Raw genomic sequence first — 21403 nt, forward strand, 5'->3', positions numbered from 1 at the left:
CTCTGTCTTTGTTGTTTAAAAAGTGTTTTATATATCATTGCAAAATGTTAATTCTACAAGTAATTTCTTGAACAATACCACCTCCATGAATGATTAACTAATTGTGATATCTAATGCGCAGAGATCTTGTATCACAGTTGTAATGTCCTTTCCTTTGGGTCAGGCACTCCTGGTTCTTCAAGATTTCATGGTTGTAGAAAGTGAATTCATAATATGGCCAAGCAGTTTTATCAGTCTGTAAACCTTTCCAATGCGCCTGATAGCAGGCAGTAAGAGCGGGAGACTTTTCTGGTCAGAACCCCCTCATGATTTTGAAAACCAATGCAGTACTTTGCCAAGCATAATCGTGGACCAATCCAATGGAAGTCCATGGTCACCAAAACTGTCTTAAGGCATGATACCTGAAGAAGGAGGAGAAGGATTCGCTATTGATCAGAATCTGAAATGAGATTTCTGTAAACATAAACAACCTGTGAAGATCAGATCAAATAATAAACGTCTTGTGTTTTACTATTGTATATAATGTAGAAATAATAATAGATATGTTCATTTCCTTCAGGTTTCACAGTTAAGTGTAGGTAAATCTATCCTAACTTTTTGTTGTAGTTAGTTCCTGCAAATATTTACAAATAAAAAAAATTTACAAAAAGAATCAAGCTAGTTAGTTGTAATTAAATAAAGAACGTATTTAATTAAGATAAAATAAATTTTAACATGGATGTCAGTGTTGAAAGAAAAATCTTTGAAAATAATCTTTAAAATCACAACTTAAACAAAACAAGGAAACCCAAATGCTTTGTGCTGTGTTCTGACCTACAGTCTTGAGAATACATGGGCCGTAATTTCTAAGATCCACAGCGCTTAAGGATACATTTCAGAACTTCCCAGGTGAGGGTTTACACAGCAACTCCTCAGAAGTGCAAACTGCCGCTGAGTAATTGCCCTGCACCAGAAACCATCTAAAAATGTGACTTAAATCACAAACTTCAGATCACTACAGCTATGTTACACAAATAGTTACCCAGAATAAGTTAGAAAAGTTAAATTATCTTCTAATTTCTGGGTGATTATTGCAAAGACCAAGATTGACACCCCTCCCACAGGGCGCTCTTCACCACCTCACCCTCTCAATTACTGCCACCCTCTCAATGTGAATCCTCCTTTCGGTCCCATGCCACCACATGGGATTCTCCCTGACTAACCCATATCCAAAGATCCCTGAAGGGAGCAGTATAGGTAGATGGTAAACAAGGTGGTTAAGAAGGCACATGGCCTTTATTAGCTGAGTAAAAAGTCTGACAACACCAGGTTTTAGTCCAACCTATTTATTTGATAATATACTCACAAGCTTTCGGGGTTAGTCCCTTCGTCAGGTGAATGGAGAGTTCTGGCCTCAGACAGAGCATATAAAGCACAGACAGTTTAGAGATTACTGATTAGAATGCGAATCCTTACACCTAACCTGCTGTTCAAGACCTGAAGTGGCTGATAATGTGAGTGGAAGGAGCACTGATCACAGTTTAAAGAAATGTGTATTGTCTCCAGACAGTACAGTAAGTGAGGTTTTGCAAACCCAGGCAAGTTACTGTACTGTCTGGAGACAATACACATCTCTTTAAACTGTGATCAGTGCTCCTTCCACTCACATTATCAGCCACTTCAGGTCTTGAACAGCAGGTTAGGTGTAAGGATTCGCATTCTAATCAGTAATCTCTAAACTGTCTGTGCTTTACATGCTCTGTCTGAGGCCAGAACTCTCCATTCACCTGACGAAGGGACTAACCCCGAAAGCTTGTGAGTATATTATCAAATAAATAGGTTGGACTAAAACCTGGTGTTGTCAGACTTTTTACTGTGTTTACGCCAGTCCAACGCCGGCATACCCACATCATGACTTTATTAGCTGAGACATAGGCTATAAGAGCAGGGAGATTGTGATGGAACTGTATAAAATACATATTCTGGGTAACTATGAGAATAATAGTGACTTAAATTGACATCACATTAGTAATTTTATGTTATAGATCCCATAGATTTCAGCCAAATTTTACAGTTCTCATCTTGGTTTTTTTTTGACAGTTTATATCTTTGAAGCTCTTGTGCTTACAAAAGACTTTGTACAGATGGTCAGCTATTTTGAAGCCTAATGCGTATTTTTCTTTTGGCACTGGACAGCAAAAGTTTTATCCTGCTTTATTTTTTAGAGGCAACTCTTAAGACATTTATTTTCTTATAGTGATAATATTATATTTGATTACATTCTTAGATGTAGCTTAGTCTTTTAACAGAATGTCTTTTTGTTGTTGCAGAAAACACTGACAGCATTGTGATGCAGCCTAAAAACAAACTTCTGCTGAATGATGCGCGCATGTTGCCAGGTAATTAATGAAACATAGGTTGGTTAAATTAATCCCCATGATTAGGATGAAAGGGGAAAGACTACATTGTTGTTTGTGCTGTAGTTAAGTGCCGGAAGATTGGAAAACGGCTAATGTTACACCGTTGTTTAAGAAGGGTGCCAGGCAAAAGGCGGGGAATTATAGGCCTGTTAGTTTAACGTCTGTTGTAGGTAAAATGTTAGAATCCGTCATCAAGGAGGAAATAGCGAGGCATCTTGAGGGGAACTGCTTGATAGAGTAGACGCAGCACGGTTTCGTTAAAGGGAAGACATGTCTGACAAATTTACTGGAGTTCTATGAGGATGTGTCTAGGGCGGTGGATAGAGGAGAGCCGGTGGATGTGGTCTTTCTGGATTTTCAGAAGGCGTTTGACAAGGTACCTCACAAGAGCTTATTGCAGAAGGTCAGGGGGCATGGAGTTGGGGGTAGGGTGTTAGCGTGGATAGAGGACTGGTTGTCAAATAGGAGGCAGAGAGTAGGGGTCAATGGGTGCTATTCGGATTGGCGGATGGTGACTAGTGGAGTGCCCCAGGGGTCGGTGCTGGGGCCTCAGCTATTTACCATTTATATAGATGATCTGGAGGAGGGAACCGAGTGTAGGGTGTCGAAATTTGCTGATGACACCAAAATTGGTGGAAAGGCAAATTGTGCGGAGGGTGTGGAGAGTCTGCAGAAGGATCTAGATAGGCTGGGCGAATGGGCCAGGAAATGGCAAATGGAATTTAATGTTGGCAAGTGCGAGGTGGTCCACTTTGGTAGGAATAATGGTAGGAAGGATTATTACTTACATGGCGAAAAACTGCAGCAGGCGACGGTGCAGAGGGACCTCGGGGTCCTTGTGCATGAGTCGCAAAAACCCAGCTTGCAGGTGCAGCAAGTGGTCAGGAAGGCGAATGGGATGCTGGCCTTCATTGCGAGGGGGATTGAATATAAAAGTAGGGAGGTCTTGCTGCGGCTGTATAGGGCATTGGTGAGGCCGCAGCTGGAGTACTGTGTGCAGTTTTGGGCGCCGTACTTACGCAAGGATATTTTGGCCTTGGAGGGAGCGCAGAGGAGGTTTACTAGGCTGATGCCGGAGTTGAGGGGGTTGAGCTATGAGGAGAGGCTGAATAAATTAGGCTTGTACTCGTTAGAGTTTAGAAGAATGAGGGGAGATCTCATTGAGATGTATAAGATGATGAATGGGATGGATAGGATAGAGGTGGAGAGACTCTTCCCGCTCAGAAAGGATAATAGAACTAGGGGGCACAGCCTCAAGATAAAGGGGGGGCGGTTTAGAACGGAGTTGAGGAGGAACTTCTTCACTCAAAGGGTGGTGAATCTCTGGAATTCTCTGCCCGTTGAAGTGGTGGAGGCTACCTCGCTAAATATTTTTAAGACGCGGGTTGATGGGTTTTTGATAAGAGAGGGGATTAAGGGTTATGGGGAGAGGGCGGGAAAGTGGAACTGAGCCACGACAGATCAGCCATGATCTTATTGAATGGCGGGGCAGGCTCGAAGGGCTAGTTGGCCTACTCCTGCTCCTATTTCTTATGTTCTTATGGATTAATTGTAGAGATGAGGAAGGAGCATGGAAAAATATTTGTCGGTCACAACGTCAAGTCATAGTTTGTAACAATTATTAAATCATGTTTCTCATGAGTGAGTTGTAAATTTAGTTTGTAAATACTAAATACTCATTTATAAACAAAAGTGAATGGGACATTTGGAAACATTTTGAAATTAGAAAATATGGCAGGTTATATCATTGAACTGAGCTGAATTTAGGCAAATCTGATGTTTCTGAAACTACATGGATTAAAATATAGTTTTGCTGCATTAATATGCTTCATCTGTTATCTTCATCTTTAAAGCCACCGCTAAACTCATGAAATCATGCTTTATTCTCAGATAGCAAATTAATCTCATTCTGATGTTTCTTTTAAATCATTTGCTCGTAGTCCTGGGTCTGGAATAGAACTCTATAGACCTGTTAATGTGATATGGTTTATAATATTTACAGTGAACAGTCAGAGGTTTATTGAACGTGAGGAGAGCCAGATCCCAGTGGATGAAATATTTTTCCACAGGTAAGCATTTGGATCTTATTAAAATTCATGAAATTGCACCTGACAAGGGTCAATTGGTACACAACAGTGCATACATTTATCTAGCCCTTAACAAGGCTGCTTGGAAGTGCTTTACAAGGAGTAATGGGGGGAAACCAAAAGTTGAAAAGACTGTGATCACAGTGCACACTCCCTCTTCATTCCTTTTGATTTGCAGCTTTTGCTCTGGTGTCTGACTGTGTAAGATTGCCCTCATTTGGTCCCATTCTTATCTTTCCGGTTGTATTTAGAGAATCTCCTGTCGTGGCTTGACTTTCCAACCCTGCACTGTCTTCTCTAATGTCTCACTGGAATCTATCTTTGCTTCTCTTATTTCTTAACTACATGTTGCAACTTGAAAACATCTGAAATCTTGTCAAATTCCACATTTCTTTTGTCAAATCTCCCCATCGCGTCTGTCTTCTATCTAATGTATTCTCTATGCCAGAGTTTCCCAAACTTTTAGGCCACAGAACCCTTTTGACCTCAAGTACTCATGGAACCCCCGAGAAACATTGTGTCGAAGGATTAAACACAAAAAAAATTTTGATGATTTGAGAGGTATGCACCTCTCTCATGCGCGCACTCCTATCATGTATATACGTGTTTTTCATTCACAAGCACACAAAGACAAACCCTGAACCCCCTCTTTCATGTGCTGGTGATCCCCATGCACCCTGCACCTCGCACCTCAAACTTTGCCCTGTTTTCCCCTTTGCCATGCTTTCAGACCTCTCACTCTCACTCCAAGACTCACTTCCCATCCCACTAAATCGCCAGCTTTTCCCATTACTGCACTGTCTGCAGTTGCTCTGTTCTGAAAATTTTAATTTTGTGTTGTTTCCAGCTTGTCCATCTGATTGGACAAACAGCTTCAAAGCATTTTTCAAATTATATGCGTCAGCTTGGCCTGCTACCTGCAGAACGTGGGTTGGGGAAACCCTGCTCCATGCTATTGATGTGAATCCTTCCTTTGTCTGTGCCTGAGTAACTCTATTCTTCTCTTATTCATTAAAACCCATACCTTTGACCAAGCTTTTGGTCACCTGTCCTGATGTATCCTTTATAGAAAATGCTGGAAAATCTCAGCAGGTGTGACAGTATTTGTGGAGGGAGAATACAGCTAATGTTTCAAGTCTGGATAACCCTTCTTCAGTTCTGACGAAGAGTCATCCAAACTGAAACGTTAGCATCTGGTTAGAGAATGGAGCTGTCAGACCTGTTGAGATTTTCCAGCATATCCTGTTTTTGTTTCAGATTCCAGCATTTGCAGTAATTTATTTCTGATGTGCATAAGTTTGATGCTTGTGAGTCATTGGTTTATATACTATGGGAGAATACAAATCAGTATTAAATCAGGGTGAGTGGGATTATTGTCAGTGTAGGTTCAATGGGCTGAATGGCCTCCTTCTGCACTTAAGGGATTCTGAGAATCCATTGTGACTTTATACTGTTTTTTTTCATTTGTTCATGCTAACAACACCCACATTCAGTACCCATCCTTGCCACAGAACAATATATAACAAAACTTGATTTTTCTTCCAGGATTGTTGTCCTGGGTGGCAGGTCATTGTTTTGTATTTGTCTTACTTTACATGTCTCATCCTGCTGAACCACGCCTTGAATTACAGGATGTTTAATGAAACAGCATAGAAAGTTTCTTATTTAAATTAGCTATATGTTCTTAATATGTGTAACTCTAACAGAAGAAACTGTAATTACCATGAGCAACGTAGGCTTTGCAGCTATTTTTCAGCCTGTGGCTGTTATCTAAACCAGAATTTCAGCTGGGGCAAGTTGAATGTAGAGACTAGGTCATGGTCAGTTCTGAATCTGAATTCTTCAATTCCAATGGCAACAGAGCTAAATAAAATTCAACATTAATAGTTGTGATAGCTAAAGTGTCTTATTTTTCTATTGGGTTTTAACTTTATTCAGATATTACAAAAGACTTAATGCGTCACAGAAACAACGATTCCGAGGAGACAATGAAGATGTGGAAGATGTGGATGATGATGAGTTTGAGCATCTGCTTGGTAAGCATTATTAAACCAGATATTTAAATACATCTTGAAGATGTGCTGTTGATCAATAGAATTTTGCCTAAAGTAATGTGTAAAATTATGTTGGCAGGCAATATGTCAGCTTGTCAGAACGATTAATGTACTGTTAATACATTTCACAGTAACATAAGTGAAGTATGAAACATTTTGTGCTCATCTTGTACATTTTACTATTTCAGATTTCTATGAAGGAGAAAAATCTTTTGAAACACTCAATGATAATGGCTTAGATTTTGCTAGGTAAGGTTGTTTTCTAGTTTACAGTTAATTTAAAAAAAAAACTGCCTGTTTTTCAGAAGAGATTTTACCCTTCTGTGTACAGTGTTTTGATCCATTCTTCTGATTTTAAACTGGGGAATTGTCAGTTTTAACCAAATGATTCTGAACTCTCTATGGAAGGTGCTTGAGTACCAGGATGTTATAAGTTTAGACTTCTAGCAACATTTAATGAGGTTTTTCACAAGAGTATCAGCAAAACTTAGAGTGCATGTGGGTTTTAAATTGTTTGACAGGTAAAAGAGACAGACAATAGGAGTAAAAGGCAGAATCTTAATGAACTGCTGGGGATCTCACCTGCCAACTTGGAAGTAATGAAGGACCTATGCTTCCTCTTTTTAGAAAGCCAGCCAAAGCACAAGCCATCCAGGTCTTGCCCTGGAATAGAGACTTCGTGGGCAGAAGTCTCGCTATCAAGACCTGTCAGCCAAGCAGAGACCTGCAACTCTTGAGCTCAGTAGCGCCAGATAGGAAGCATTGGCTGCTGTAGGAAAAACAGTTACCAGAGGCCCAAGATCACAGTGCAACCCAAGTCCACAGACTAAATAATGGTACAGAATAGTTTGCAGGGAGTGAGCTTGTTCTCAACAAGTTTGATCAGGCACAGTGAACCTTTTGAGCAAAGGTCTCCCCTCCCCCTCCTCTAGAGTTGACATGCTGGGCATGAAATTTTAACTACCATGCACACAGCATGGCAACAGATCCACACAGCTGAGTGGAATGAAGCTCTTTAAATGTCATTAATTGACTACTTAAGGCCCTCAGTAGGCAACGGGGCAAGATGGTCTATCATGGGCTTTTTACACAAAGCATTTTAATTGCAATTTGAGTTTGAGAGTGCAGATCATGAGATATGGCCTTCCTGGCTTGCTCATCATGGCCTGGGAAAGATGAATATGAATGGACAGAGACAAATTGAGCTTCGCAGTTCCTCTGAAGCTTTCACCTGTGTCTGTAAAAGACTCAGTTTTCATATGTTGTCAGGAAAGGCACAGCTGAGGACCTGCCAATGAAGAAGGTTGCCATATTTGACTTTTTTATATTGCTGCTAGAATGTAGACTAAAAATTAAAAGCAAACTAGTACAAATGTGGAGCCTGTGATTAGTCTGGATTAAGCAATTTCAAAACTGTTATGATGACACCAACATTCCTTACTTTTGATATCGTAAAGCATTAGATATCAAAGCATTTCAACTTTTAATGCTAAAGCTACATTGTAATAGCCAATATTTTCATGATTATTTAATTTACCCAGAATTTCATAAATTCATGAAATCATGTAAAATATTCATGAAAGCATTTGTAACAGCAGCTTCTTACATCACTAATACCAAATCTATTTTTTGCAAGAGAAAATAAATGATTTGTTGACAGTACACAATTAAATGTTTAATTTCAGTGGAAAATGCTTACTGGATAAGGGATGAGAAATAATGATAATTTGGCGTTAGTGATCTGCATGTCAATTTGCCAGTTTGTGGCTTTAATGGCTAATGCAACAGTTAATGCTGATCTTTGCTTAAATTTCTGTTGTCTTTGTATATGCAATGAATTTGGTCCAATTCACCCATTTTCCTCCTTGCTTACATTAACAGTATTTCTTCTGAATTTCTTTAAGAAGGTTGAGTTTATATGTTCAATAACTGTAACTTGATCATTTAAAAGCCACTTCAGTTTTGATCAGTTTCTTTTACCTAACTTGTTAATTCAATTAATTTTAAATTTCTCGCTGCCAGTGAAGACACTGCATCCACAATACAGAATGGAGGCAGCAAGTTGGGTATCACTGTGCTAAAGGAGAAATTGGTGGTGTGGTAGCAGAATACAATAGCATTCATAGGTGTGTTTTATTATATTTCAAAGGTTAGAGAGGAAAAACAAACAACCACGATATTGCTTTTGCATTTGATAATTTTAAAGCAATGCAGTTCTTATTGGTGGACAATGGTGGAAAATAAGACGCTACTAACTTCTATAACAAATGTCCACAATTTTCATAGTAATATGAAAAAGAAATCATCAAAAAATGAAAAGGATCCTGTGGAGCAAGACAATTCAGACCTAGATGATGAGGATATGGGTGATTTGGATGAAGAAGAGCTATCACTAGGAAGCTTGGATGAGGAAGATTTTGGGGAAGTGGTCGGAGAAGGAGGAGGTGTTTTCATGGATGAACCAGATGATGATACACACGGTACCATTCACATTTGCTGCAATATTATAGTAAAACTTAATTTACAATATGAACTCCACAGAATGTATTAAAATCTTATAAATCATTGTTCACCATCATTTGATAAATGAGAATACACACTAAACATCTGCTTTATTTTCAGATCTTGATGATGAAGCATTTGAAGGTAACTGCATTTACAAACTTTGCACAAATCTATAATCAGTAAACAGATTTTTCAATACAAATCATTGAACCAGAAATACTCTTGTATAATACTTTTTCATGTTACAGAGATTGACAGTGCAGCAATCAAGAAAAGTAATAAGTCTGCTAAACGGAAAAAAGGAAATGACTTGGATTTTGCCAAATTTGTTACAGGTACAAAATTACTCTTGGAATTTGAGCTTTTGGTATATTTAACTGGTCTGCTTTGTAAAACATTTGTATCTTTAGGTTATTGTAAGGTTAGAAGAACATCTGTGGGATTTTTGCTCTAGCACTAATTTCACTTCTGAATCACACATTATGCTTTCACAAGTGTCAAGATATTATTTATCCATACAGCCTGGTGATATGTTATTTGACTGTGGAAACACTAAGAATCAGTGGATGACAATCTGAAGTTGAATCATTGCTGATTTATAGTTCCCAAATTGAGCAGCAGTCCCCTTGTGGCTAATTGAGCTAAGTCACCACACTATCACTCCTTGCTGCTCTCCATGTTCTATCCTAAATAAACTTTAATTGATACTAAATTCCAGTAGCTGCATCTTGTATTACACTTGTATCACATTTCCCTGTTATTTGTTTCTACCTTCTTGCAGCATTTTGTTTCAAAATCTTATTCTTCATTCATACAACATTCCAAAACTTCACCATGTACTTCTACAATCTCCTAATTCTATGTGGCTGTGCATACCACACACACATTCCCATTCAACTGTCGATGGGAGTCTTAAGCTTTCTGCTCTGTACTATGTCTTACCATTGCCAACCTTCAAAAGCCTGCCCACAAAATGTTTTTTTTAAAGTCTCTTCAGTCACCTCCCATAATTGCTCAGCTTCTCATAGTCTGTTTCTATCTTGGAAAAGTTTAGTACTTCCACTAACTCCAGAACATTGCCACCAACAAACACATTTTAACAAACCCTCCCCCCCAATCTCATCAATATTCCACAGGTACTGCTCCCTCCATAACAACGTGCTACATGCCTCCATTGCCCCCAACCTGATCTCCTTCCCATGCAATCAAAGTGCGCAACATGCCCCTTTACCTCCTCACTGTCCAAGAGCTCAAACACTCCTTTAAGGTGAAGCAGTGTTTCACTTGTACCTCTTTCAATTTTGTCCACTGTATTCTCCACTCCCATTGGGTTTTCTCTGCAGGATTGGTGTCCTCTTTGCAGAGCACTGCGTAGTTTGCAAACAAGCATGACCCTGACCTTCCTGTCACTTCTCACATCAACTCATTACCTTGCTTTCATGTCCACGTCTGTCCTTGGCCTGTTACAATGTTCCACTGAAGCCCAATGCAAACTGGAAGAATAACATTTCAGGTGTTTTATAGCCTTTTGGACTCACTATTGAGTTCAGCAACTTCAGACTGAATGCTTTAATCTTGACTTCCTTTCTTTAATCCAAATCTTTTGTCCCAAAGCAGTCCCCCACCTCACAGTGCCATCTGTCATTTGTTAAGTTTTGCTTTCAGGTTGCTGACATTTGTCCTGCTGTGGACATGTTATGTTACCTTTATGCCACTATCAACATCATCTTTAGTCCTTAACACTATCACTAACATTTTCTTTGTCTTAAGTCCAAAAATCTTTGTCAATTCTCACAACTCCTACTTATCCCTGACCTCCAGGCTCTCTTAAATTGTATGAAAACCATCATATTCTTTCTGTCTTTAGCTCTGAGGAATACGCAAAGCATTAACTCCTTTCCTTTGTTCTCAGATCCTGCTAGACTGCAAACCTTTTTCAGAATTTTCTATTTTTATTTCAGATTTCCAGCATCCACAATATTTGGCTTTTATTGTTTTAACCACAGCATGCTGATTTTAGCATGTGTTTTAACTTTGAGCTCTACAAGAAGGGGAATCCCAGATTCCCTACTGTGATTAATTGGTTGATTTACTGAAGGAGATACTTATTTAAGAAATATTTTCCTTTGCACTCCCAGATGAGGTTGAGGGGAGGAGAAACGTCTGGAATTAAAAGAGCAGTCCTGCAATTCCCTGGCTGCTATGTATTTGGTGCTAAAGGGGTGTATTGGATTGGGATGGGAATCTATTCTGCTACAATGGGAACAGTAAAAAGTCTGACAACACCAGGTTTTAGTCCAACCGATTTATTTGATAATAGACTCACAAGCTTTCGGGGTTAGCCCCTTCGTCAGGTGAATGGAGAGTTCTGGCCTCAGACAGAGCATATAAAGCACAGACAGTTTAGAGATTACTGATTAGAATGCGCATTCTAATCAGTAATCTCTAAACTGTCTGTGCTTTATATGCTCTGTCTGAGGCCAGAACTCTCCATTCACCTGACGAAGGGGCTAACCCCGAAAGCTTGAGAGTCTATTATCAAATAAATCGGTTGGACTAAAACCTGGTGTTGTCAGACTTTTTACTGTGTTTACGCCAGTCCAACGCCGGCATACCCACATCATAATGGGAACACTCAACATTAACTTTTAAAAAGGGAAATTGCATTTTGAGTAACAACAGAATTACTAGCCATCCAAAGAATCATATGTTGTCATGATTCATTACCTTCAGAAGAGTTGTGACAACAAAATATTTAACAGTTGCTTTTTTTTTAAAATATTGGCTTACCTGGTTTTCTTACATCCAGTCATTAGAAAAAAAATCACAGCTTCAACATTTGTAAATTCATGTTTTCAGATTATATAAGCTCTTGGAGCAAATGGGAGAAGTGGTGAAGTGCTTCAAAGTTTGCTTATTTTTTGTTGACCAAGCACATCTCATTACATGTTTCTGTTTCCTAACCAGTTAGATTAAGTGAGCTTTCAGTTCTGTGCAGCATAAATTGAAGGGAACTTCTTAGGATTTGAGTTCTAGATACATTAGCTTCATTTACAGAAATGCACACAAGACTTTAAAGATAGATTTTGTTGAGCGGTTAGTTATTTTCTAAATATCCTAAAACGTACACACTGTTGCAGGAAAAAAACGCAAAAAGGGTTTTAAGGATGATGCTGACATGTTTGCTGCTGCAGAAGAGGTGAGTAGCACACTGTTCTTTGCATAAATTATTTAAGGTGACAATAGGTTATGACAGTCCTGCTATATTTGACTGTAGTTCAGGCAATTACTTAATATGCATGTGTAAATTGCTCCACTATTTTGTAAACTGCAATCTTCCAAGAAGCCAGATATTCTTGTAAGTCAAGCAGAAACATGAGGTGACGAAATAATTAATGCCATTTAATATAGTAGGGGTGAAAAAATATTGTTTTAACGGGTTTTTTTTGCAGTGTTTTAAATTAACTTTTGTCCTTTACACAGTTTGGCTGTTTGCTGGATGAAAATGTAGGATCAAAGTTTGACAACATTGGCATAAATGCAATGGCAAACAAAGATAAAGCAAGTAAGTACTGCTATCAGTATAGAGGAAAAGCAAAGAGTTTTGTGTCAGTTAAGTACCTAGAGACAATAGTAACTTGTAATTTTTGACTTAAGCATACGAAAGTTGTACTCTCCATTTTGCAATTTTCAGTTTAACATCTTGAAAGGATTTTATTTACATATGTGAAAATCAGGTTCTGTTATTGTGTCAAGATATAACATTCTCCTAGAGGCTGGATGTATCTATTATAGAAGCTTTCCCATTTGGAACTTTAATGGTGGCTCACTACTGAGTATCAAACATATGATATTTCCCCAGGTGTGAAGCAGCTACAATGGGAAGCTGATCGTGATGCTTGGATTAGAGGCAAAGATGCACAAACACTACGTAAGCAGAAGAAGTTGTTCAAATCCAAGAAACTGCGAAATAAACAGAAAAGATTTTTAAAGAGATGAACAATGTTTACTAAACCAGTATTTATAAAACATTCTTCAACTTCTTCCCAAGTCAATTTTTATATCTTTAGACTTTGTACTTACATATTTACTGATTACGTTTGTTGGACCAGGTTTCCTGATCGTGTTCTCGGATTCCATAAATTCCTGCCCACTCATTGGATTTATAATAAACTGAAAATGTAACGAAATTTATTTTGAATCAAATTATAACATGGTTGTCGGTGTATTTTTGGTCTTTAAATTAGTCAGCATCCGGAATAATCCCTCTGTTTTACACTCCCTTCTCCACTTCTTTAAGTTCTGTTTGCTTTTTTAAAACTGTCTTTATATGCAGAAGACGACAGATTGGGGTGCTAATTACAAAGCCCAGATTAAGTTGATATTTTATACAGAATTTCTAGCTATTAAAGGCAAGCACATAAGTTTGTACCAAAATTAAGCCACCTTTGCTCGTCAGAGAGATTGGCAAACATTTTCCACACTATCTTGGTTATTTGTGTTTTGTTCCCCATGGATACATCCTGTAACTAACTTTATAAATTCAACTGAATTCAAGAGTGATTTCATTGAAGAATTGCTTAGAAACTTCTGAAAATATCTCCTTTTCTAACCTGATTTGAACAAAAAGGACAGTACTCACCTTCCAAAATTGAGGGAAACCGTCTATTTACTGTATGTCTGAACTCTGGAAAAAGATTCAGAAATTCAGCTGCACTTTAATCTCATTTAAAGCATTATAGAAATAGCCAACCAAAGTGCAAAAGCTTTTAACTTGCCCATGGAAGACAGATGTGATAGGGATATTCAAAATCACGAGGGGTAGGGACAAAGTAGAAAGCGGGAAACTGTTCCCATTTATATAAGGATTGAGTATGAGAGGACACAGATTTAAAGTAATACTTCCATGCAGCAATTGGTTAAGGTCCAGAATGCACTGCCTAAGAGTGTGATGGAATCAGGTTCTATTGAAGCATTCAGAAAGGGAATTAAACTTGTCTGAAATGGAAGAATGGGCAGAGTTAACGAGAGAAGGCAAGAGAATGGCACTAAGTGAACTACTTGGAGAGCTGGTCCAAAGAGTGGCCCAAATGGCATCCTGCACTGTAACAATTCTCTGACTCAGCAATAAACTGTTCCGTGACAGCCAGTTTGGGTTTAGCCAGGGTCACTCAGCGTCTGACCTCATTATACCTTGGTTCAAACATGGACAAAAGAGCTGAATTCCAGAGGTATTCATCGAGGCTGAATTTGACTGAGTGTGGCATCAAGGAGCCCTAGCAAAACTGGTATCAGAGGGCAAACTCTCCACTTGTTAGAGTCATACCTGGCACACAGGAAGATGGTTGTGCAGGGTCAGTCATTTGAGCTCCAGAACATCTCTGCAGAGTCCCTCAGAATATTGTCCTAAGCCCACCCATCTTCACTAACTTTCAATGGTATTACCATCACTGAATCCCCCACTGTTAACATCCTTGGGATTACCAATGACCAGAAACTCAACTGGACTCACCCCATAAACACAAGAGGTCAGAGGTTAGGAATACTGCAGCGAGTAACTCACCTGACTCCCCAGAGCCTGTCCATCATCTACAAGGCGCAAGGCAGGAGTGTGATGGAATACTCCCTACTTACCTGAATGGGTACAGCTCCAACAACCCTCAAAGCTTGATGCCATCCAGGTCAAAGCAGCCCACTTGATTGGCACCACTGATGCCCAGTAGCAGCAGTGTGTACTGTCTATAAGGTAGCATCTTCCAAACCCACGACCACTTCTATCAAGAAGGACAAGGGCACAGATACATGGGAACACCACCATCTGCAAGTTCTCCTCCAAGCCACTCACCACCCTGACTTGGAAATAGATTGCCATTTCTTAGCAGTCGCTGGTTCAAAATCCTGGAATTCCCTCCCTAATGGCATCGTTGGTCAATCCACAGCGCGCGCACACTGCAGCAATTCAAGAAAGCAGCTTGCCACCACCTTCAAGGGCAACTAGGGATGGGTAATAAATGCTAGCCAGTGACACCCATGTCCCACAAATGAAAAAAAATTAAGGCAAATCAATGTTAACTTTTCTCAAAACACAGTGAAAACATCTACAGCTGGGAAGCAGCGCGGTGTTAATTGTCTTGGCATGAAACGAAGGTAGGATTTTGTAGAAGAGAAGATTTGATAGAAGTATTCAAAATCATGAGGGGGTTTGGACAGAGTACGTGGGGAGAAACTTCCCATTGATGGGACGGTGAGAGAACCAGAGACCTCAGATTTAAGGCAATTTGCCAAAGAAGCAATGGCAACAAGCAAATTCTTTTTCACTCATTGAGTGGTTAGGATCTAGAATGTCCTATCTGGGAGTCTAGTGGAGACAGGTTCAATTGAAGGCATTCAAGAGGAAATTCGATTATTACTTAAAAGAAACATTTGCAGGACTAGGACTAGGGACAATGGCACCAGGTGCACTCCTCCTTTAGAGGGCCAGCACAGACACAATGGGTCAATTGGTCTCCTTTGCTTAACCATTCTATGATTCTAAATACATTTCTCTTTGTACTTTGACCTGATATTTTAGCAGGAAGTATAAATAATTAAGTGAATCAGATCTACTTAGGTGGTTAAACTAATGAAGGAAGAAATTGGATGAATGTAGCAGTCAGTCATCCTTACCTTGACTCACGTTCATCCTTTGAAACAACCAATATGCTCCAACTGCTCCTGCAACTTCTAAGAATAAAACTCCCTTGAAGAGTTTCCTTGCTAATGGTTCCATAGTTCTAGGTGTCATTCTTAAAGGGAAATGGGGATTCCATAAACAGTTTGTAATATTATAGTTTACAGGGTATAAAAAAATTTGCATTTAAATGGTCTATTTCAGGTCCTTAAATGTCCCAAAGTCCTTACAGCCAATAGTACTTTTGAATTGTAATCACTGTTGTAATGCAGTAAATGTTAGTCAACTTGTTCATTCCACACAGCAGCTATGTAATAAGATAATCTGTTTTTATGATGTTTGAAGGATAAATATTGTTCAGGACAGAGGGGATAACTGCACTGTTCTTCTCTGAATTAGTTTTTGTGATCATTTACATTCACCTGAGAGAACAGATGAAACCTTAGTTTAAAATCTCATTTGCAAGAAAGCACCTCTGACAGTGCAGCATGCCCTTGGTACTCCACTGAAGTATCAGCCTTGATTTTTTCTGTGCTGAAATCCTGGATAGTACATAAACCTCTGATTCAAGTGAGGGTGCTACCAACTGAACCAAAGAATTAAAATGTTAGCTTTTTCCAAATGGAGCAACTTTAATAATCAGTGGTTAATTATGTACTTAATCTTACAGGATATAAGCAAATACAATTTTTTTAAAAAATGTCATTTGCGATATATTCCCTAATGGCGATACGCATGACAAATTGCATCAGTGACAGTGGCCAATGTTCAGATGGAACACTACCAAATAGTAGATTTGACTCCAAGTTATTTAATTATCTTGGCTGTGCCACTAATGAACATTTCCTGTGGTGAAGTTGAGAGAAAACAAAAGCAGATTACTGTCAGATAAATCTTTGCAGATATGGCAAAAGCACCACTGAGACTATTTCATTTCCTGAGGATGATTCGACAATCAAAACACTAAACGAGAACGTGCCACAACAAATCTATAGACTGTCAAAAATTTGTTTTGACCCAACTGATACTCTTTTCCTGAAGAAAAAACACAACATTCCTTATATCCTGATGTTGTGATGGATGTCTTTTGAACAGGATCAGTTTTGAGTAACTTGCAATGTTGCTAATTGAAAAGTAAATTTCTCCACACTTAATTTCATATCTTCTAAAGCAACAGTGACTTATTAAAATAAACAGGCATGTCACAAAATAGATGCACACGAGGGTGCTCATTCCGCCCATCCAACAGAACCCACAATTTTCTCAATCTGTTGAATAAGAACATAAGAACATAAGAAATAGGAGCAGGAGTAGGCCATCTAGCCCTTCGAGCCTGCCCCGCCATTCAATAAGATCATGGCTGATCTGTTGTGGCTCAGTTCCACTTTCCCGCCCTCTCCCCATAACCCTTAATCCCCTCTCTTATCAAGAACCCATCAACCCGCTTCTTAAAAATATTTAGCGAGGCAGCCTCCACCACTTCAACGGGCAGAGAATTCCAGAGATTCACCACCCTTTGAGTGAAGAAGTTCCTCCTCAACTCCGTTCTAAACCGCCTCCCCTTTATCTTGAGGCTGTACCCCCTAGTCCTACTGTCTTTTTTGAGCGGGAAGAGTCTCTCCACCTCTATCCTATCCATCCCATTCATCATCTTATATGTCTCAATGAGATCTCCCCTCATTCTTCTAAATAGTTTTCCTTTAAAATGATTACAGCTTCATCTGATACAACACAGTGAATAAAACTGGGTAGCGAACTCCTCCTTTCTCAAGCCACACATGTTCTGCACCTCCTGGATGATGAAGTAATGGAAAAAGCCTTTCCTTGGCTCCAGTTCCTCCTCAACCCACAAACAACATTCTAAATCAGTCACTATCTTTGCTGTGAGAACAGTGAAGTCAGCCCACCAGAAACTGCACATCTTCCCTTCTCGCCTCTCAGCTTGCTCAAATTGAACTCAAATGTCTAAACATGGTATTGTCTTCAAACCTGAACCAAGCTTCAAATTTCACTTTAAATATGGGCTTCTGCAATACTGTTCTCACCAATTCCTCAGTTAACCCCAAGATAAGCTCTAACTTTGTCACACACATCCTGCCCGGAGCCAATTACTGCACACTTAATCACACCGTCTACCCAACTCCCAAAGCTTTGATATTGAAATGATATAAATTTCATTTATAAATCTTTTCATGGTCTTGGTGTGTCTGCAGCCTTGTCTAACCTAGTTAAGTGTTTTCTTATCCCTCTCAAGCACCAGCAACTTTTAAATATTCACAATCCAGTTCCACTGCATCTCCTTCGTAAACCTGAAATCTATTATAACCTCATTCATCTTCAAGGACATCCTCGAAAGCTCTCTGATTATTTTCAGCCTCCACCCCAAATGTTCTTAACTCCTACTTGTCATCTAGCATTTGACACATTAAATGTGTTGATTGTTATCATTTATAAATGCATACCATATATTTGCTACAAAATAATGAGCAGCAGGCAAACCTCAAAAATGTAATGCCACAAGAATAAATTCATTATACAATATGTCAGAGAAAAGACTTAACAATTTCTCACATTATGAACACATTGGGTGACAAAGTGGTTAATACTGCTGTCTCACAGCTCTAGGGATCCAGATTCGATTCCCAGCTTGGGTCACTGTCTGTGTGGAGTTTGCACATTCTCCCTGTGTCTGCATGGGTTTGCTCCAGATGCACAGATTTCCTCCTATAGTCCAAATATGTATGGGTTAGATTGATTGGCCATGCTAAATTACCCCTTATGTCCCATGGGGATAGGACTTGAGGTGGGATTGTTATGAGTGCAGACTTGATAGCCAAATGGCCTCCTTCTGCACTGTAGGGATTCTATAAACACAATTACTGTATTTAATCTGATTAAAATGCATTAAAGCAAGAATAAATGACAGCACACAGGCAACAATTAACCAACAGGTACTGAGTTATTGGTGTCCCACGATATGACCAACTTCTCAAGTCAGTGGTCAGGCAATCCTCCTGCCATGACCACAATCTGAATACCACTTGCAACCAACTAGTATGCACCCATAACCTGCACAAAGACAGAATTCATGATCTGTACCTTCAATGAAACCTCACCATCCAATCCATACCCATGAAGACGGCATCTTCAGTATCTAGAGACACAAAACTTCAGTATCCTGTCTGTACCCAGAGGTATTGAACCCTCAACACCCATCTGCATCCAGAATACTGAACACTCAATATCAACCTGTTTCCAGATTCATTGAACAGTACCTGCCTGTACCCAAGAACACTGAATCCTCAATATCTGCTTGTACCCAGAGACACTGAGCCTTCTGTATTTGCCTGTACCTAGAAATACCAAATCCTCAGCACCTCCTTGTACCTGCCTGTACCCAAAGACAGAGTCTTCTGTATCTGTCTGTACCTAGAAACACCAAACCCTCAGCACCTCCCTGTACTCAGAGACACTGAACCCTTAGTACCTGCCTGTACTCAGAGACACTAAACCCACAGTACCAGCCTATGCCCAGAGACGTTGAACCCTCAGTACCTGTCTATACTCAGAGACACTGAACCTGCAATACCTGCCTGTACCGAGATACTGAACCCTCAGTATCTACCTGTACCCACACTGAACTCTCAGTACTGCCTGTACCCAGAGACATTGAACCCTTGGCATCTGCCTGTACCCTGAGGCACTGAACCCTCAGTACCAGCCTGTACCCACGCTGAATCCTCAGTATTGCCTGTACCCTGAGACACGGAAGCCTCAGTACTGCCTATACCCACACTGAACCCTCAGTACTGCTTGTATCCAGAGATATTGAACCCTCAGCACCTGCCTGTACCCAGAGACATTGAACGCTCAGTATCTGCCTGTACTCATCGACACTGGGCCCTCAGCACTGGATTCAGATACACTAAAAACGACTCCCGAATATCCGGAGACCATGTGTTGTATCCAGTTCCCCCCTCCACTGTATTCGGGACAATTCACCAACTCTCACCTTCCCCGGTGTCAGCCCGACACTCAGGCTGCTCCTGAGTCTGCGCACTCCACTCACTCCAGCGGGCCACCGTCCGCCCAGAGAAAAGCGTTTGCACCGTTTCGAATTCCCAGCCTGGGCTCAGAGCCCAGCACAACCCCCTTCACTGTACAACTGCCTGATGGTGAATCAGAGTTCAGACAAAAGCCTCAGCTGGATTAGTACTTACTTTTAACAAAATTTTACCAACAATGAATGGACAACTAATCCCATTTTACTTTTTATATCCACCCATAAAAATATCTGTTACTGTTTTGACATGATGTGTATTTGGCCCAGTCATGCAGTCATTTAAAGTAAAATTACAGATTTATCCAACTCTCCAGCATCTTGTGGTGGCACAGTGGTCAGCATTGCTGCCTCACCGCTCTAGGGACCTGGGTTCGATTCCTGGCTTGTGTGGAGTTTGTATGTTCTCCCTGTCTCTGTGTGGGTTTGCTCCAGTTTCCACCAACAGTCTGAAAGATGTGCTGGTTGGGTGGATTGGCCATGCTAAATTCTTCCTCAGTCTACCTGAACAGGTGCTGGAGTGTGAGGACTTTCACAGTAACTTAACTGCGGTGTTAATGTAAGCCTACTTGCGACAAGAATAAATGAATTTATTTTTTCATGCATTACTTCTGGTTCCTTTGTTAGCAAACCTTAACAAAATTTGATGGTTGGCAGCCCTTGTTCCAGTTACCTGTTTGTACTTATTGGCTAAAAATTCCCGTTTTGTTGGTTTATCAAATATCATAAACATAAAATAAACACAGGGACAAAGGGTCATCTGCAGTAAATTGCTTTTACAGAACAAATAGTTCATGATACATTTTCTATCTATGGATCAGAATTCATTTTGAAGGGATTAAGGATCATTATTACATTTCGGTGAGGCGGATTTAGTGTGAAAGGAGTATTTTATTTGCTGAGTGTTGTTTATTGTGGCTGGGTGAGTGTTTTTTTTGGGGGGGGCGGTTGGCGAGGGTCCAGCTTTAAGGTGCCGGTGGGGGCGGGGAGGGGGCAGCTCCAAACCGGCGGCTGAAGATGGCGGAAGACACGTCCCGGTTCCTGAGTGGGGATTATTACCCCCGAAAATTCGGGCCCAAACCCGATGTGGTGCCCTCGGGGGTGACTGAGAGGAAGATCTCCCCGTTTGGCATCGCCCTTGACAAGCCGGACATGGTGGCGGTGGATGTGGTGAATGTGCAAGAAGAAGAAGGTGAGGGGGAGGATAGGGGGAGGGGGAGGGGGAGGGGGAGGATAGGGGGAGGGGGAGGGGGAGGATAGGGGGAGGGGGAGGAGTGGGGGGGGGAAGGAGTGGGGGATAGGGGTGGAGGTGGGGGGGGGATAGGGGTGGAGGTGGGGGGGGGGATAGGGGTGGAGGTGGGGGGGGGGATAGGGGTGGAGGTGGGGGGGGGGGATAGGGGTGGAGGTGGGGGGGGGGATAGGGGTGGAGGTGGAGGAGTGGGGAGTGGGGGTAGGGGTGGAGGAGTGGGGAGTGGGGGTAGGGGTGGAGGAGTGGGGAGTGGGGGTAGGGGTGGAGGAGTGGGGAGTGGGGGTAGGGGTGGAGGAGTGGGGAGTGGGGGTAGGGGTGGAGGAGTGGGGAGTGGGGGTAGGGGTGGAGGAGTGGGGGTAGGGGTGGAGGGGGAGGAGTG

The 21403-nt window shown here is 40.7% G+C and overlaps 3 protein-coding genes and 1 long non-coding RNA gene across 6 annotated transcripts in view; 2 read left to right on the forward strand and 2 right to left on the reverse strand.

Annotated features, from left to right (window-relative positions):
• Positions 1–13134, forward strand: part of cebpz (CCAAT enhancer binding protein zeta) — a 29190-nt gene extending 16056 nt beyond the window's left edge. Inside the window, exons 8-17 of the mRNA XM_080200705.1 lie at positions 2310–2378; positions 4402–4468; positions 6425–6522; positions 6729–6789; positions 8827–9020; positions 9163–9186; positions 9294–9380; positions 12186–12244; positions 12529–12610; positions 12908–13134. Of these exons, the coding sequence (XP_080056831.1) occupies positions 2310–2378; positions 4402–4468; positions 6425–6522; positions 6729–6789; positions 8827–9020; positions 9163–9186; positions 9294–9380; positions 12186–12244; positions 12529–12610; positions 12908–13044 (878 nt within the window). The 3' untranslated portion in view covers positions 13045–13134. The remainder of the gene's footprint in view (positions 1–2309; positions 2379–4401; positions 4469–6424; positions 6523–6728; positions 6790–8826; positions 9021–9162; positions 9187–9293; positions 9381–12185; positions 12245–12528; positions 12611–12907) is intronic.
• LOC145351096 (uncharacterized) lies at positions 6–8833 on the reverse strand. Its single transcript, XR_013888320.1, has 3 exons — positions 7123–8833; positions 6209–6349; positions 6–401 (listed from the first exon to the last, which is right to left on the reverse strand). It is a non-coding gene; the product is annotated as an uncharacterized LOC145351096 (long non-coding RNA).
• Positions 12895–21403, reverse strand: part of LOC145351095 (protein CEBPZOS-like) — a 652257-nt gene continuing 643748 nt past the window's right edge. The window contains exons 1-6 of one of the 3 annotated variants that reach the window (XM_080200708.1): positions 19728–19767; positions 18287–18439; positions 15712–15830; positions 13688–13732; positions 13129–13218; positions 12895–13008 (exon numbers count right to left, since the gene is read on the reverse strand). In XM_080200708.1, the coding sequence (XP_080056834.1) occupies positions 13133–13218; positions 13688–13732; positions 15712–15829 (249 nt within the window). In that variant the 5' untranslated portion in view covers position 15830; positions 18287–18439; positions 19728–19767 and the 3' untranslated portion in view covers positions 12895–13008; positions 13129–13132. Of the gene's footprint in view, positions 13009–13128; positions 13219–13687; positions 13733–15711; positions 15831–18286; positions 18440–19727; positions 19780–21403 lie in introns of those variants that run through there. The other 2 variants (XM_080200707.1, XM_080200709.1) reach the window with 2 other exon arrangements.
• The window catches only part of slc30a6 (solute carrier family 30 member 6), a 144964-nt gene continuing 144340 nt past the window's right edge, over positions 20780–21403 (forward strand). The window contains exon 1 of the mRNA XM_080200697.1: positions 20780–20967. Coding sequence (XP_080056823.1) covers positions 20793–20967 — 175 coding nt within the window. The 5' untranslated portion in view covers positions 20780–20792. The remainder of the gene's footprint in view (positions 20968–21403) is intronic.

Source organism: Carcharhinus amblyrhynchos, chromosome 12, assembly GCF_965287045.1.
Source record: "Carcharhinus amblyrhynchos chromosome 12, sCarAmb.v2.hapA, whole genome shotgun sequence".
NCBI lineage: Eukaryota > Metazoa > Chordata > Chondrichthyes > Carcharhiniformes > Carcharhinidae > Carcharhinus > Carcharhinus amblyrhynchos.